The sequence below is a fragment of the Clupea harengus genome, chromosome 12 (assembly GCF_900700415.2).
Source record: "Clupea harengus chromosome 12, Ch_v2.0.2, whole genome shotgun sequence".
Classification (NCBI taxonomy): domain Eukaryota; kingdom Metazoa; phylum Chordata; class Actinopteri; order Clupeiformes; family Clupeidae; genus Clupea; species Clupea harengus.
In genome coordinates this window covers 26,427,374-26,446,084 of record NC_045163.1, presented here as the reverse complement: position 1 = coordinate 26,446,084, position 18,711 = coordinate 26,427,374, and the positions used below count along the sequence as shown (strand labels likewise).

The following is an 18,711-nucleotide window of genomic DNA, read 5'->3' as shown; positions in this document are numbered from 1 at the left end:
TTTCTTGACAGCTTCACAAAAACGTTGGCCCCCCAATGATTTCTAAATGGCCGCCTGATATTTGGGTCATATTTCCCCTCCTTTGTCTCTGTGTCCTGGTTTTGAGTTAAATGATTTAGATGCAACCTACCTGAGTGAAGTTTGTGATCATATCGTAAACGTCACGATCACGACTGCGACCTACTGGAGTGAAGTTTGTGATCATATCGTAACATCACTATCACTGCAATCTACTGGAGCGAAGTTTGTGATCGTATCGTAACATCACGATCACGACTGCAACCTACTGTAGTGAAGTTTGTGATCATATCGTAACATCACGATCACCACTGCAACTTACTGGAGTGAAGTTTGTGATCATATCGTAACATCACTATCACCACTGCAACCTACTGGAGTGAAGTTTGTGATCATATCGTAACGTCACGATCACGACTGCAACCTACCTGAGTGAAGTTTGTGATCATATCGTAACATCACGATCACGACTGCAACCTACTGGAGTGAAGTTTGTGATCATTTCGTAACATCACTATCACGACTGCTTCTTTATTCGGCACAGACAAAATTTGCTTGGGAAGGAAACCTTAAAGCATGTAACTCTGACAGACACAGATGAGAATGGACAAGTAACCTTCATAGACATGTGTTCCAATACAATTTCCAGGAATCCAACGGCCTGGTTGATCACTGGGTATATTATAACCGCTGTCGATCAGGATGGAAACACACAGAGGCAGCAGATGCCAGCGGCAGTGTCAGTCAGTCTGCCAAAACGTGGCCAGAGAAGATGGAGCATGAAAGACTGTGACCTTCTATCATAATGTGACTGTTGAATCACTACAGTCGTTTCTGTTCAACACACACACACACACACACATACACACACACACACATACACATAGACACACACACACACACACACACACACACACACATACACATGACACACACACACAGACATAGACACTTTCTGTCATAATGTGACTGTTGAATCACTACAGTCGTTTCTGTTCAACACACACACACACACACACACACACACATACACAGACACTTTCTGTCATAATGTGACTGTTGAATCACTACAGTCGTTTCTGTTCAACACACACACACATACACATAGACACACACCACACACACACACACAGACACACACACACACAACACACACACACACACACTTTCTGTCATAATGTGACTGTTGAATCACTACAGTCGTTTCTGTCCCAGCAGATGTCTGCTACTTACAGTTCCATCCTTTTGGGCTGTATGGAATTAATAAGTCCCTAATGTAATACCACACACACACGCACATACACACACACACACATAGACACACACACACACATACACTTTTAGTGTACATGGACATTCTAAATAGGACACACAGTGTTCCTATCATATGTACGCTCATTAACTGCAGTGTGTTCTTTAGGGAGAGTGGCTAGTTGAGGACACACACTTTCGCTGTCGCTCCCCAACCCAGCTCATTACTGGAAACTCACAAAACTCTGCTTTAGTCTTAATTAAAGTCTAATTAGAAACTTTGCTCGTCTTGTTCTATGAAGCAGAATGCAATGGATCTCAAGGGAGTGTGTGTGTGTGTGTGTGTGTGTGTGTGTGTGTGTGTGTGTGTGTGTGTGTGAGTGTGAGGGAGAGAGTTCAAAATGCTGGAGTCATGCTGGAGTTGACAGGCTTTGCCCTCAATGTTAAGCATCAGACACATATGCTGCAGAACTCGTCTAATGTTCCCGCGATGCTGTGCGTGAGGAAGCTGGTATGTCTCCAAACTTCCAGAAGGAATACGAGTCAGTGGTTCTGTTCTTGCAACAACCAACACCTGTTTCTGGTCAAATCAAGCCAACGAATGCAAAAAAAAATACACCCTCGAATCCAAAATTGAATGTTGAAAAATCCTACTTAATTCAGACCTTGTATTCATGCCTCACACAGTTCTGTGAACATTCTGTTGCCATCGGGACACTGGGGTGAAATAAACGGACTTCTCCTTCGCTGCCAAATCGGTAGAACATCCAGGAACGTTTGGAACCTTCCAAACAGCTGTGCTGACTACTCACCCAGTTTCATTGGTCAGCAAAAGGCAGGGGAATGAGTTGGCCTTACCGTACAGGAACAACACGCCTTGAGCTCTAGGGCTGTATGAGTGTGTGTCTACAGCTCATCGTATCGCAAACACGCCGCAGATCATCCACACGGTTCTGCACTCATAGGACACATTTCAATTGCTTTTCAAACTCGAGGTGTGTGTTTGTGTGTTTGTGTGTGTGTGTGTGTGTGTGTATATATATATATATATATATATATATATGAAACCTCAGGGGAGAGGAGTAGAGCATCATATATTTCCTGGTGTATCTTGTAAGAACTGCTGACTCTGTTTGATATGAATGTTTCGGGCTGCAAGCCCATCTTGGTGGAGGGCAGGCACTTTGCTGACGTGAAGAGTGGACTAATTTAGGAACCATGATTGAAAATGAATTACGATGAGCGGCTATAAGTATACTCCTAATTCATCACGATATGACAAACTGCTGGCCTTGGTCTCAGCGTGATTATCTGTGATATCATATTTCCCATGGAGTTCGGCCAAGTTATTGTTGTTTTGTTTTGTGATTCCTGGTTGACTCCGACTGTGAGTGCTATGCAAATGCAGGCTGAAATGAGTGAAATCATAATAATGATGGGAATCGTCATGGACGGTCATAATTTAAATCCATAATCCATTTGAGGCTTTTCGCCGGGTTCTGACTATTTAGTTGCTGAATTTTATACTGGCCCAAGATCCTGAGGCTGTTGAGTGGATAGACTGAATTTCCTTTGATTCGAGTGTACACACTTAGCAGTTGGTATCAGCAGTAATACTAGGAAAACAGTGCAAGCAGACTCGGAGACACTGGGGGGGAAAAAGCTGCCATTTGCTCCCAGTGAATCTGATTACCACTCCTTACATGGTTGACTGTATACCTGCTCAGGCAGATAATTGTGCTCTCGGCCACCCGTTGGACAACACGGTAATGAAGTTCTGTTCCACGCAAGCGAAGCATCCAATTAAGTGTCACATCAAGAACAACACCTGAGCTCCGTCTCCTTCCAGTCCTTTCCCTGTTTGAGATTTCCCCAATTATCAAAGCTGTCTAAGGCCTCAGGCCGAGTAAAACAGTTTTGGAGGAAACCATTCAGTATTCTTTTCGTGTCAAGCTATCTTCAAGTTCAGCCTTTAAAAAAAACGGCACTTAGCCATGTTGTATGGCAGGATAGTGACTTCACTTCACAAGGTATCTATAATCATGACGTCTGGATGTGTCAGCCAAGGAGAAGCACACACATAAATATTTAGTTAGAGATTCTATCAGGCTTAGGATTGTTTCCGTCGTGGGTTAACCTCAGGCATTCCCCCTACATCTCCCACTGTTTCCGATTATACACAGTGGAATGTTTTTGACTTTTATCACACCAAGGGATTTCTAGTAGACCTGACATGTCATCAGTTGTATACACACTAAATGTCATTTCTATTGTTATTGTTATTGTTGAGGAAAAAATTTTAGTTATGAAAATCTTTATACAAAATACAATAGCCACTCGCAATTCAGGCCAGTGTGTGTTTGGAGCCTACAGTGTCTCACGTAGGAGGTGACCTTTTCTCTTTTGTCACAGCGTTGCATTCATTGAACAGCAGATTGTTTGTCTGAAATATGTCGATGTGGAGCAAAACTACGGTATATATGAAGCTCTTAGGCATCCTGCTCTTCTACCAGGCCAGACCTCAGACAGGTCTGTACCTTTGTTCTGTTTGGCAGCGGGCGCTGCTGTGGAGGAAGAGGAAGAGGAAGAGGAAGATGTGCTGCAGCGTGGCACTTTATTGGCAGACAAAGAAGAAGCCACACAAGCTAAACTACGCTAACCGAAGCAATACAAATTTCTCACAATTTTTCTCGATTTTGCCAGTGGCGTTTTTGAAGTTTTGCGAGTACTTCACCCCCACAGATGTCTAGGCTGTAAACCTTTAACCCTCAACCACCACCACCCCCAACCCCCTCCCCAACCATCACCCCACCACCCTGACCCCTCTCCAGCCCCCTCCCCCCCCCCCCCCTCCACCATGTGCTGCTGTCCAAAGGATCGCCCACTGAAGCGTGACCAAAATCTGCCTCATCTCGGCCTGAGCTTCCGAAGGGAGTTTCCCCCGGCAACTATGCAGCAGCTGTTTCAATAACAGTGATAAACAGTTTCACTGGACTCCAGAGGCTTCCTCGCTCACTCCAATTAAGAGCTCAGGACACCAGCTAAGCCCTGAAGGAGGCCCCAGGCCAGGAGACAAAGGGGCCCCTTTTTTTTCCAGGGGGTCCGACCGCAGCGGACCGCCGTCTCAGCGGCAGAGGAGACGCGGCTGCTCCTCTTCAAGGGGATTCCTTCCACGTCGGGTGTCCGGCGGTCGCGTCGGCACTGCGGAGCACGGGCTGGGGAGCATCACTTCCAGAGAACGTAGTCAGAGGGGGGAAGAGGTCGAGGGTCGCGGCAGAGCACCATGCAAACAAAGGCATTAATAACACTGAATGTTTAAGCTGTTCTGGTGAAGCTAAACACAGGTGCTAGTGGCATGACTCATCGTTTCCCAGTAATCTTTAAAAAAAAAAAAAAGAAAAAAAAACATTTGGTGGCATAACGAGCTGTTTTGTAAAAAGTCTTATATGTAGGCGTATATAAATATCTAAGTTGCGTATATAAATATATAAGTTGTGACACGTCCAGTGCATGACATTTTGCTGAAATGTGCGCTTGGTGAGCAACAGCTTCCTGTCAGATCTGTGCGAGAAGAAGAAGCTGACACGCCAGGGCCCAGGGAGATGTCTGTTCCACACGGAGGACAAACGACGCGGCGCGACGCTGAGCAAAGTTCACAACTCTCAAAAGACGAGAACGGCCCGACCAACCGCCAACGCCTCGCTGTTACTTCCCACCCCCAAAGCAATGTCACCCGTCCTGCGTACCTTACCTTCTCACCAGTCCTGCATTCCTCCAAGTATCAGTCGGGTTTTGGCATTTCACACTTTTTCACACCCAGGGGGGTTCAGATAGAAACCTGGAATCCAGCTGGGCCAGTTAAGGGCTTCTGAGAGTGGCCTGATGGAGTCGTCCGTTCTCCTCAGGCATGCCAAGCATGTGAGATAAACACATTCTTGTTTTTCTGGACGGGTGACTCTTCCATGGGCCTTTCCACCAGGGGATACTGTAGGTGACAGGTTTGGAAAATAGTCAACATGAGTGAGATGGTTCAGAAAATAGCATTGTATGTATGTCACCTCGCTGTAATTCTGTCATGAAGTTTCATTACGTGATGCAGCCAATGGAAAAGACACCCGTTTCAGGAGTTTCACGTTCATTGCGCGAGTTTTCAAGGCTAATGCAGTAAATGTCTGATTCTATCCAAACGCATTTATGAGATTCCACAGGAGACATATGGAAAACACTCATGGCCAGACTGCATCGTCTTTATGTGCCCGCCTTCTAGCTGTTTCAATTTTCCTTTGGGGGGGGGGGGGGGGGGGGGCGCTTCACGTAGCCCAAATGTATGGTTCTGAGAGAGTCTGGGCCGTATCAGTATTTGGACCAATGTGAGTTGACATCATGTTCCATGTAGCAGTAAGCTGACTTGGCACGCGGTTAACCTCTTACAGTGTCAGCCGTTCCCACACAGGCAGGCAGCAGTGTGTGCCCAGCCATCTTAGGTACACGCTTTCGCACCCTAAAATGTTGAAATGGCACACTTTCAAAAAGCCCTTTCTTCTTTTCAATGGCCTAGAAACTGATTTCACTCTCTTGGAGTACTTCCAACAGGCCGTATATTCCCAGACGAGGCATAACTCTGAGAATAGCATCAGTGTGTCCAAGTCCAGCCGCCAGCATCACAATACACAGGGCTGTCCACAACTGGCCAGTTGTCTGAACAGTTAGTAGTTTTGATAAATTATGCTTTTAATTCAGTTTGTTGGTGATGTCAGATGTTATCATTTTCATAACCTACATAGTGCATCTTTTTAAATGAGCATAATTTGCATCACTATTGGACTTTGCTCTTGTCCAGCAAGCTTCTGCTTTTTCCCAAATTTAAATGTGAGATCATCTTCCCCGGGCACTTTTTGCTCCTCATGTTCCTAAAGAACAAAAATGCAGTGTTCAATCCACCATCAGTGGATCAACAAAAGACACGTAACCCATTTTAATAACTGCACTAAGCAGATGAACAGCACAGTATGTTGTTGCACTCCGTCTCCGTTTCATGGGAGCAGTGGTATAATGACCAGGGGGAGCAGCCCGCTCTCAGTGTAAGGGTTCTGAATAATGCTTTAGTTTCTTAAGACGTGCGTACATGTTCTGAGATAATGGGGGGGGGGGGCGAGGGGCTTTTTTTCAGGACTATGTTCTGAATTTCAATGTGCAGAGTGTAATAAAAAATTCTATTATTCACCAAATATCAGAGCTTTTCATAGTTCCCCTCTGACACCCTACAGTAAAACACAGAGGCAGAGTGCTTATCTAAAGATATATTACATTAATTATAAATATTAATTTTACTTGCCATCACTGCTGAATAACTCATCAAAGTATAATTCATCTAATTGAATTCAAATAAATGTACAGCCAAAAAAAGTGTGGATCTAGGCTTAACTGTGGATCTAAGTCCTGTTTATATAATCCATGTGTAGTCATACAAAATGCATCGCATTCATCCTTTTTGACTTCACCAGGGGGTTGAACAAAAGACATGAAGTGGGAGATCCACGGAATGTTTCCACTGATCTGTGAACAGCGAGCGACTACGAGCGTGGAGCAAAATGGCTGGAGCAGAGCTGGGGGGAGACATCCGTCCCTCCTCTTCGGGGACTTACTGCTCAAGCTCATGCCCATCTCCCACCAGGAGTGTGGAGCTTGGAGCAAGAGCTGAGGCAGAAAAGTTCTCCTTGCGTGTCCTTGTGCATGTTCCTATCCAGCCCCCGCAGCTGATGTTAGCACAAGCAGGGACCCTCTCTGTGAATGTATGCCACTCTGGCCTGTTTTAATGGGTTTAACAAAGCATGAATGATAGTTATGCTATCTGGACTTCCGATGTTATCAGCCATACAAGCATATGCACATTTATACTATCGGTCTCTTGAACTGTAGACTTTCATATTAGGTTACATAATAATGAGTCATTCCTTCTTCCAGTAATTCATCATATAACCACTTCCACCTGAAGTAACTATGTGTAAGATCTATAGGCACTATTGCAGTCAGGAATGCACTGACGATAAAGCACTGGTTCAGCAGAGCCAGGCTCGTGTCATACTGTCATATTCGACACACAGAATTGGAGTGCATTCTAACCCTGGAGGCTGGGAGTGGGCTGGATTAGGTTTTTTCTGGCTATTTTAAGAACACGGTGCAATGGTCGTTTCTCGCGGCGCTGTTTTTGAGGTGAACTATTTACCTTGGCCTACATTCCATGAGGTAACCGATGTCACCGCTCTCCGTCCAGGCAACTGTTTCTCATGCTACTGATTAACTGTAGCACTCATTCACCGCAACCATCGCCACCCCCACCTTTCTACAGCAATTAGTCAGATAGGTGCTTCATCTGAGGAGGCAGATAAGAAAACTCATACCGTGGTAAATTATGTTTGGCCTTTAAGTGCCATTACACTTCTCTAATCAGACTCTAGGTATTATTCCAGACTTTTAGATACAATACATCGTGTATTTGTAGCACCGCTGCAAGACAAGCATTGCAAATGAAGAGTCCTGAGTCTGTTGCTCAGGCATTTTCCTACCGTTTGAGATTCAGTGTTAGTTTGATAATCATGGTCTGTGTGGTAGCGAATGAACCTGGTCTTTCCCTACCGTTTGAGATTCAGTGTTAGTTTGATAATGGTCTGTGTGGTAGCGAATGAACCTTCTCTCTTCCAAGGTCCAAAACCAACATGGGTCAAGACGTCTTATCTCCTGATTGTGACCGAGGGAGAGGGATGAATGGAACGCAGTGTAAGCGACGCTGTAGTATCTGGGCCAGGGGAACATGTCTGGAAGGAGAGCCAGTGCAAGTGCAACATGGGAGTTGTAGGCTAAAAGGGTTATTAAAGCCGCTCTAATCTTCCTGCTTGTTAAATCGAGTTAAATTGAATACATTTTATTTGCCATTAATTATGAACATTCTCACTGCACTTTTGCAGAAGCCAAGGTCTAAAACCTCAAGCAAAAGCATGACTTCTAAAATATGGATGTTTAAATTGTCTGATCATCTCTGAAGTCCTGTTTCATAACCTGGTTATATGAAAGATCGGCCATCTCTAGTCTCACCTCACACCCAGGGTGATAAATGAGGTATACCCCTCTAGTTGATAAATACCTTAGAACTATGTACATATATCTATATATCTATATATATTGTAATCATGTAGTGTAATGTCGTTGTTAATCATTTATAGTTATCTAGGTAACGTCTTCTTCCTTCAAAGGTGAAACCGATTTGAAGTGGCTGCAATTGTTAGTGTAAAGGTTTGGTTGAGATTTTACTAGTTTGCCAAAAACATATTTCTTGCCAATGACTACATGAAATTCAAAGTCTACTGTCAACAAATGACTTATTTCTTGTCAGACGGTAAATGATCTTACCTAACATCAGTTAGAACAGTTACTGCACTGACCTCTTTTTGATAAATACCAGCAACGTTTTTAAAATATTGCTTTAATGTCATTATTTTGTCGTCAATCATTAACTGAAAAAGGGTTCGTGCAGGACACAAGGATAAGCTGTCAAAAATACTAAAGATGTCACACACTAGGTTGGGAATGAGCAGTTTCATTTAATGGAAATTCAATGAAGGAGTCGGAAAACTAAAAAGAAAGAAACGGTGGCCATTGTAATGGTCTCGTTTGACATCTCCATTCATGCACATCATCTCAGCACATCCGGTGCGACGGGCATGCCTGCGTTTGTGTCCATGTGTGTGGTCATGCAGCGTGGGTGGGGTGCGTTCAGCTTTCTTCTTCAGCATCACTGTTTAAATCAATCATCTCGCACTTCACAGTGACATGGAGCTGTAGCACTACGGGCTTATCTTGCACTGTGGTAACCCAGTCGAGTGTGTCGTGTTGTGTTTGTGTGTTTGTGTTGTCACACTGCACACATTTTTTTTTATATGAATACAATTAAATGGAATGGATACTGGGATGTTTAAAAAAAAAAAAAAAAAAAAAGAACAAGTGGGTCTGCACAAAATCAGCATCTGTTAGGTACAGCGGGGAGGCTCAAGCACAGGCGACCAGGGGGGGCTGAGGTTGATGAGACACAGAGGCAACAGTTTACCATTTCAACTGCAACCCAAAGAACTGATGGTTTTTGTGTGGAGTATTTACATAAATCAACCAACAGACACATCTCGGTTTGAAAGCAATGCACCATGGGGTAATTGTGAAGGTTTTCATGGTTTTACAGCGCTATACTAAGAACCACCATACAATCAAGTACATTGGCAATGTACATTTATTTATATTATTGTTATGCTGAATGACAAGCCATGTGGTTTAGGATGGTGATGAAAAAAATAACAATAAAACATTGAGCGAAGAAAAAAAAATAAAAAATACAAGAAAACTATTAAAATATAGAATTTATGATAGTCTATGTAAGGCCCACATAATAAATACAAACATAAATAAATAAATAAATTAAATAAATACAAATAACTGTAAAAGCATCTTCAACGGGCCGCTTCTTTCTGTATAAAATGTCATAACCAATGGTATGAGGAACTCAAAAGGAGACATATACATAATATAATAAGGCTGATAACGCTAAAAGGAGTCAAACATGGTTGCTAGTTATCTGCAATGTAACCATGTGCACAAGGCCTTGCAGATTGAGGAGCCTCTAAATGTATAGACAGGGAAATGTATATGTGTGTCAGTATATTGGTCATTTCAGAAGGCTGTGACAACTTTTTTTTTTTTTTCTCAATATGCATAACTCCCAAATGTATATTTAGGATGGTAACAAAAAAAAAATACTTCTTATGAGATTTACACTAAAGTAAGTCTTCCATACATACAGTATAAATCTGAAATAAAAGAGCGTTTAATATATCAAACACAAAAAGGAACACTTTAGATAATGTAACATTGGTAACATGTACTGGAAGGACATATGCAAAAAATTAAAACCTAAAAAACAAACAAAAAACAAAATGACAGCAACATAAAAAAAAAACACAGTCGCACAGAAAAGCACTTGCCATCTATAATGTGGTCGATATTTTCAAATGGTGCTATATTTCCCCCACAATGCATTACTCAAGAACCTCTGGATGTGTCAAAACACTGACAGAATGAGCCATATATTCAGTCATTCATTCATACAGGAAACAGGTTGACGGCCATTTCATGTGATGGCCAACAACAAAACCTTCACATTCCTCAAATGTACAGATATGTCCTATTGCTCTCCTTCTGTGTGCCATGATCCCAAATGTTGCTGCTATCAGAGTTGGTTAATCTCAATCTATAATAGATACGTTTTTTTTTGTTGTAATGGGGATAAAATCAATGATGTACTTACAAGATTCCTGCGTCGCAATAATAAACAGCCATATATATATCTTTACATAAATCTGACTAATCTGAACCCCTAACCATACATGGTAAACGTACTGTTTTGATTGGGAAGGTTATTCAGCGTATTTTCCCTAATTCCTATTCCCAGGATCAGATCTCTAATCCTCAATTGCTGCAGTTGCGTCCATAAGACACGCTGACACTTCAAAAATGACACATTTAGACGTGCCATCTCTGCACCCTCCGTGGACAGTTTTGCTGTGGTTTGATGAAAAAATACGACAATTAATGAATTAATGCTGGTGGCTCTATTGCCCTTCCAAATCAGTCATCAGATGGTTCACATGGACGAATATATGGCTCAGTGTCAAAGTAGTTCCCTAAAGTTCCTCTAACTGAAAATAAAGGCACCATTGATATATTATTTTTTTATATTTATATATATATTTTGCCGTTGAAATACTGTGACTCCTGCTACATTAAAGTGTATGGCACTTCCTTCCACAAACGCATCTGCACACATTTAATTTATAAAAGACTTTATTAACTACATCTCTAAAATAAAAGTTCTGTCTTTTTTGTTCTTTTTTTGTTATTAGCAATTTGTTTTTTTTTCCCCCACGCTCTCCCTCAAATACTATAATTTATAGAAAATAAAGGTTTAATGGTGACTCTGTATAGCAGTATTTTTTTTTTGTTTTGTTTTCATTTAGTTTGTCTAAACTCAGCCTTAGGTATGTTTGAAGCATCTGTAGTGTTGCGTTGGGGATTGGTTGGTTGGTTGTTTCTTCTATACAGCGATGGGGTCTTGGTTGGTGATCACGCTGGATAAGCGCACCTGCAGGTCCTCCTGTGGAGAGAGGCGGAGCGCGGGGTTAGTCCTGCTGCCGTCGACCGGCCGCAGCGCCGGTGTGGTGAGCGCCTCAGGGCCCCCCGCTGCGGGATTCTGTATACTGAGGAAGGGCGTGTCCTCGCCCGCGCGCTCGTCCTCCGTCTCGCTCTCCTCCGAGCTGCTGCTCTCCTCCGAGCTGCTGTCGCTAGCGGCTGGCACTGCCGTCGGCGCCCTGACTGCTGGCTCTGCTTGGCCCTGCCTGGCCACCGTATCAGCACCCACGGCAATGCCGTTGGGCTTTGTTCTTTTGGTGGCAGTGGCGGCGGCGGCGGTGGTGGCTGCCGGGGACTTTCTTGGAGAAGACAGGGGACGGCGGGCGGGTCACCACAGCAGCCATCGGTGCTGTCGGCGTCATGGCGATGGCGACCTCGCACTCCTGCGTGCTCTCGTACTCATCCTCGTCGATGTGCAGGGGGCTGGGGGGCGGGGTGGGGTCCTGCCCGTGGTTGTAGTGGGCCGAGTTGCGCTTGCTGCACTGGTGTGCCCCCGCGACTCCGCTGACGTGGTTGTGCCCGTGACCTCCACCCCCGCCGCGGCCCCCGCTGCTGCCCCCGCAGCCTGGCCTCTGCTTGTCCCTCAGTCGCGGCGGGGTGAGGAAGAGGAGGGGCCGGTCTTCGTCCACGCTGGGGCTGACCGCCACAGATGGGACGGACGTGGCCAGGCTGGAGAGGGGCGCAGACATCTCGGAGGGGGGTGAGCCAGGGGTCACGGGGGTCAGCAGCTCCACGTGGGACAGGTGAGTCGGAGACGTCATGGCAGACACGTACCTGAGAGAGGGAGAGAGAGAGAGAGAGAGAGAGAGAGAGAAGAGAGAGAGAGAGAGAGAGAGAGAGAGAGAGAGGACACGTGAACGGATGCTTCATTACCACCACTGTGCCAGAACAGAAACATCAAGTTAATAACAAATCAATATCTAAGTAACTAAATAAAGTCTAAACAGAATAAAATTATTCATTTTTATTGCTATTGGCATATTATATCAGAATAGGCAACCTTCCAAGGTGACAAAATCTATCTAAATCTAACTTTTCTCTGGGTAAAAGGCTCGAAAGTACCAAAACTGTCACAATTCTATCCACAAGAAAAATTACAAGCAAGCAAATGAGGTTGCTCTTTTCCAGTCCAGGAAATTAATTTGATTAAAATATTGATTACATCAAATGTAATGGATTATGCTATTCTGAGACACTTTTAGATAACGACTAGTAATCCATAAAGATAATGAATCTTATTATTTGGACACAGAGCCATGAAAACAATCTGCTGCACCGACATTGAAAAATAAAGAAAATTAATGGGACAGTGTGAAACTTAATTCATGTTTGAATCGCACAGGCTAATGGCCATTATACGAGGTGTTGAAGAAACAGTATTCTGAAATGTTTGACATATTAAAAGAGACTATTGAGAGAAACTGAGACGAGCATCTTATCGCACGAGTCGTAGACGTGGACAAACACACAGCAGTTCTGGCGCTGATCACAGGCATACATCATCAACTGGCAAGGCTGGGGCTACAAGTGAAGCTTCATTGGCAACAACAGCAACAAATAAACAGCAGCAGGCGCCAGGCTTCGCCGTCTGTCACGCCACAGTCTCGCCTAGCACGCTACGCTACGCTACGCTACCTCTCACTGTAGGGCGAGTCTCGGCTGGAGTCGGGCGTGTCCCTGGTGCTCTTGAGGTAGGCGGCGAGGTCGCGGGCGCCGAGGTCGCGGGTGCCGCCGGTGGCGTTGAGGCGGCCCCGGTGGCTGGGTGTGCCCTGCCGGCTGCCCTCCACCGATGACATCACCAGCGCCGAGCGGCTCTCCGACACAATGTTCTCATGCTTGCTGTTCATCCAGCTGAGGAGAGAAATGGTGACAGGACACAGGCTCTTAAAATAGGGAGAGAGACAGACAGAGAGAGAGAGTGAGAGAGAGAGAGACAGACAGGACAGAGGCTCTTAAAATACAGAGAGAGAGACAGACAGAGAGAGACAGAAACAGACAGACAGGTCGGAGGCTCTAAAAAAAGAGAGAGAGAGAGAGACACAGAGACGGAGAGAGAAACACAGAGACAGAGAGAGAGACCGATAGACAGTGACGGAGGGAGAGAGAGAGAGAGAGAGAGAGAGACGGAGAGAGAGAGAGAGACGGCAGCTCCAACTGAACATCTGCTACAGCAGGAGGGTGGATCTTATAAAGCCAGCATTGATTTCACACCCATCACACCTATCCTAGACAATGCCAGGGCACAGTACATGTTTGGACTACAGAACTCAGATGTGTCCAGCGGTGAAAGGGAGGAGGATAGAGGCTACTGCTGGACGTGAAGCTTTGATCATATACTGCTTGCTTTGGTTATCACATCAATCATCATTGGCAGGCCGGCCCCTACAGTCGTCTATTAAAACCATCGCTAAAAAGACTATTTCTAAAAATGTCTGAGTGAAGTTAAGTGGCTGTCAAGGCTGATGTGTTCATCACGGTCTTGCTGGCGGGCAACAACATCCAGTTGATTTGAATGTCCTATTCCTCTGCCACTACACGACCACGAGTGGGCAGAGGAGCGAGGGCTGGAGGAAGCGAGATTGCTTTCATTACGATAGCCACAGAGGGCAAGAACTGATGTGTCCTGACACGTTCAACCCACTGAAGAAGAAGAGAGAGCAGGGGGCGCGGGTTACATAAGCGCGTGGCACATCTCAGCTATCTGGCAGCCCAGAGCGGCAGAGAGAGAACGAGAGAGAGGGAGAGAGAGAGAGAGAGAGAGAGAGAGAGGAGAGAGAGCTGGATATGAAGAGGGAGAGGAGAGGAGAGAGGGAGATGTGTGTGTGTGTGTGTGTGGGGATCAGACTTACCTCTGGCTGGAGGTGTGTGTGACAGTGGTGGCCTGGTGAGCTGAAGACGTGTACTGGCTCGGGGAGAAGGACGTCTCCTTTTCTATGACGTGTTTAGCAGGTGGAGCGCTTTTAGAGATATATTGCTAAATGGATCGTGAAAGAAGTGATAGTAGTGAAATTAGCAATTATTCATGACATGAGTGAATCCGTTCTGTTACATACACACAGAGTTACATAATCAGATCAGACAACTCAAAAATAATCTGATAATATTATGTAATGTAAATAATATTTTCAAAGTAGTACAACGCAAGTTAAATGTAGGTTATGTTACACACGGTAAGTACAGTGAAATGTACAGGCATTCATGAGTGAAACACTCTCTTCATGCTTCTTCTTGAAGCGGTCTTACTTCCCCTGCCTTTCAGTTAAAGTTCACTGAATATGATGGCATGAAATATTTACTCTACCGGAACTGTATAATCCTATCCTACCCAGGTATCCACAAGGAGACACACACACACACACACACACACACACACACACACACACACACACACACACAGACTTGTGTATGCCAGCCTGCAGCAAGCTTACATTGACAAGCTGGATGTTTTCTGGGGGTGGGTGTGGTGGGTGTGTGTGGGGTCCATTGGCCATGGTGGCCATGGCGTTGCGCTGGCGTAAACTCTGCCTCAGCCTGTCATGGAACTTTTGCCTCTGTTTTCTGTTGAAGGGAAAGAGAAAGAGAGGAGCGAGAGAGGGAGCGAGAGAGGGAGCGAGAGAGGGAGCGGTCAATCATTCAGTCAAGGTGGAGGTCCACTGGAGGAAGTATGCACAAGTGGTAACCACGGCAACAGTGTCTGGCTTGAATTCTAATTTAATTTAATTTAATTTAATTTAAATTCTTTAAATATTCTATGTAACTAAAATCCATCGTTCTCTCTAAAAAAACAAAAAAGTAAAAAAGAAAACCATGACGATGTTGTAAACATAAATATGGTACAGAATGTTTGAAAGATGAAATGGAACACATATGTGTCTAGGAGAAAACAAAATGGCGAATAGAATATGAGTGTGAATTACTTTGTTTTGCAGTAGGCTACCACACACATAATTCCCACCACTAGGAGTGCAATGCAGATTCCGGTTATTGTCAAAACGCGTTTCTGATAGAGCTCCTCAGCTTCTGGAAGAAACAACAACATATTCTTATAACTCCCAAGACAAAACCCCCACATCCCAATCATTAAACCAACTACAACTACCATAATGCACTAGGACAACTATTTTAGGCTGAAATACTAGCAGTGGGCATTTGTTGTTATTGACATAACAGTGGGGTGACACAGCTATGTGGGACATTTCTGTAAGTACACAGAGAATGCAGAGAAGGCCATGTTCATTCTTAAGTCATCAAAGGATAACGTTAAACATAATGCATTCCAGCAATGCATCCAATAATGCCCACAGTTATGACAATCACAGATGCATACACATAAAAATGCCAGTTTCATTCAATCATGCAGCTCAAACATTTCATTAACGTGTTAAGGCTAATGGTTTAAAAATGTAACAGCATTTGTTCACAGGAAATGATATGTTTTACTTTTTAATTAGGGAAAGATGTGATAATTGGTGAAATTTAGGTTTTTGATACATAATCGGAAACAAATTGTATAAATCAGATACGACGGACTGAAGCATCAACTCATATCTGATCCACCTGGACTAAACTGTGAGCAAACCTTGTTACAAGTCATTCTACGTGACTGGGGCTATCACTTTTTCTTGCTTTGCAAAAAAAAGTAACAAGCATTTATGTCACAAATTCTGTCTCCCCATCGTACATCACTTCAGAGGGGTTTGGGGGGGAATAAAAAAAATCACATTAGGTCGACTTTGAACAGGATGACAGGATAGAGACATAGAATCACAAAGGGTATGACACATAAAAAAAAGGAACAAGAGAAGAAAAGGAGAGAGAGAGAAGAAGGGAGAGAAGAGAGGGGGGATGTTATGCCACAGCATGCGTGAGACAGGGAGAAGAAGGCGTGTGCAGACCAAGGTTATTATAGTTTTGCATTTTTCACTAGTTTTTATTTTTATTTCGTTTTGACTTTTTGTTTTCAATTTCAGTTTAGTTTTAATTAGTTTTCAAAGCGGGTTTGCTAGTTTAGTTTAGTTTCTATTTTTTGAAAATGCTTAGTTTGAGTTTAGTTTTTATTAGTTTCAGTATTAGTTTTAGTCTTTACTGCGGAATGCAACAGACCAAGGGGGGGGGGGGGGGGGGGGGGGGGCGGGCGGCAGCAGTCAGGGAAGCTTAATTTTTTTGCTTGCAAAACAAATGCTCAAAATGAATAGAAGATACAAGCTACAATAAATAATATGTAAAAAAAAAAAACTCACCAAACATACCATTTAAAAAAAAAGTATTCACTTAGGACAGATGAACAGCCATCCACAAAAGACAACTATGAAAGATATGTGTCAGACGTGTGTCAGTCAGAATTTGCGCATGTCCTGCTCAAACAGACAGGAGACAGCGAGACGGTGAGGCAGCGACGAGCTGTGCCTCATCTCAGATTGCGCAATCCCTCACAAACTGGGTTAAGCGCATGCGTAGAATCTATTTAGTTTTGCTGATCTGACGTAAAGCCGCAGTGAAAAAGCACGGAGAGGAGGCAAACAGCTTCAATGAAGGGAGCATGCGAGAGGCCACCGGTCGGGTTAATGCTTGTTCTGCCGTTACTCTCTTATATTTTACCTTGACTACGAAAATAGAAAATTCTATAGCTAAGCTAAAACATTTCTCATAACTGGACTTTCAATCAAAACGTGAATTGATCAATAATGGGAGACCAATGCCGTAGCTAAAAGGTTTGCTTCAAACCACGGGACAGAAGATAACTCGATCGACTTCTCACATCCAAAGCCAAATTGCTTTGTAAATATTTTGAACCTCAAGAATAGATTTGATTTTGGACGTAGAGCGGAGACCCTCAGGGGGCCTGTGCAACTTCTTAAGAGTTCATATTCACGAGTGCATAATCACACTGATTAACACGAGTTCATCACAAGCTAGCAGCTGCCAACTGTATGTAGCTACCTTACCTATGTGTGTGTGAAGAATGCTGATATGAAAAACAACCAGTAGTCAATGTGCAAGCTGCCAATTGAATGGTGATTTAAGCTACTGTATTGGGTTTATATATTTGTAAATCTGACTCTGAAAGAGTCAGTGCCTCACCAGCCACGAACCTCACCGCACGTTACTGTTCAAGGTAATCCCAAATAAGACTGTCGCTTTCTCCCGACTTTTGCCGCCATGAAACCAGGTGAGGGGCGTGTACTAAAAGTGGTACGGCGGAAGATAGACTAAAAGGCTATGTATGAAATAAATTGACATTTATGAAATACATTGACAAAGACGAAAACTAAGGACATTTTCTCTATAATTCTATTTTATTTTAGTTAGTTTTGTAAAGACACAATACAGTTTCAGTTAGTTATCGTTTTTTTATAAAGCCTCGTTTTTATTTTTATTTCAGTTAACGAAAAAAAAAATCACACCTCGTTTTCGTTTTTTCGTTAGTTTTCGTTAACTATAATAACCTTGGTGCAGACCAGGGAGGAGGGAGGGTAGGGGGGATGCACGAGAGGGATCAGGCAAAAGCAAAAGCTGAAGGGATCTTTCCATACAGCATAACTGCTACGCAGCCAATAAGGACACAGGGCCAACACTCAAGTGGTTGACTATGCTAAGCTAACATATGCTTAGAGTTCAGATGAATCGCTCATCGTCAGTGAGATGTCTCTGATTCTGACAGCTGGGTGATCTAGCCTCACTGGGTGGTGCTGGATGTTTTAGAGACTGACACTGACGTGTTGTCTTCGAGAGCTGTGGCTAAAAGACATCCTTCACAGTCTCTGACGATTTGGGCCACAAATTAGCGGGCGGCCTGACCCTGTGTTCCCTGCCGTGTTTTTTTTTTTTGGCTCGCACATCAAATTGCTTCTGGGGAGTTGACCAGGAACTTCTCTGAATTTGAAATTAGCCTGACAGAACAACAGATGGACTCCATTTTCACAGTGGCTACGTTAGTAGCACAGCACTTCTTAAACCCTTAAGGGCTAGCAGGCGGCCTGGAGTACAAATCGCACAGACGGCTATTTCCAGGTATGCAAGTGAATGGCTGGCCTGTGCACAGACAAAGCTGTCACATATGTTTGGGAGGTACCCTCTTTGGGGAAATCACTGTGAGAATGTTTCCCGTAAAAGTTATGGCTGTATGATCCCTTCAATAGCGCGAGAGAAGCTGGCAGGAGTCTAAGAAGAAGGAGAGGCTCAAGCTTCTAGTCCTACGATACGTCTGCACAC

General features: G+C 43.9%; 1 protein-coding gene across 8 annotated transcripts in view; it reads right to left on the bottom strand.

The window, feature by feature from the left end:
- Positions 1 to 8,847: 8,847 nt before the first annotated feature.
- nrg1 (neuregulin 1) overlaps positions 8,848 to 18,711 on the bottom strand; it is a 105,250-nt gene continuing 95,386 nt past the window's right edge. For 3 of the 8 annotated variants that reach the window (XM_031578153.2, XM_031578152.2, XM_031578154.2), the window contains 6 exons: positions 15,417 to 15,519; positions 14,928 to 15,057; positions 14,349 to 14,473; positions 13,135 to 13,350; positions 11,821 to 12,273; positions 8,848 to 11,678 (listed from right to left, as the gene is read on the bottom strand). In XM_031578153.2, the coding sequence (XP_031434013.1) occupies positions 11,405 to 11,678; positions 11,821 to 12,273; positions 13,135 to 13,350; positions 14,349 to 14,473; positions 14,928 to 15,057; positions 15,417 to 15,519 (1,301 nt within the window). In that variant the 3' untranslated portion in view covers positions 8,848 to 11,404. Of the gene's footprint in view, positions 12,274 to 13,134; positions 13,351 to 14,348; positions 14,474 to 14,927; positions 15,058 to 15,416; positions 15,520 to 18,711 lie in introns of all 8 variants that reach the window. The other 5 variants (XM_031578151.2, XM_031578149.2, XM_031578148.2 and 2 more) reach the window with 2 other exon arrangements.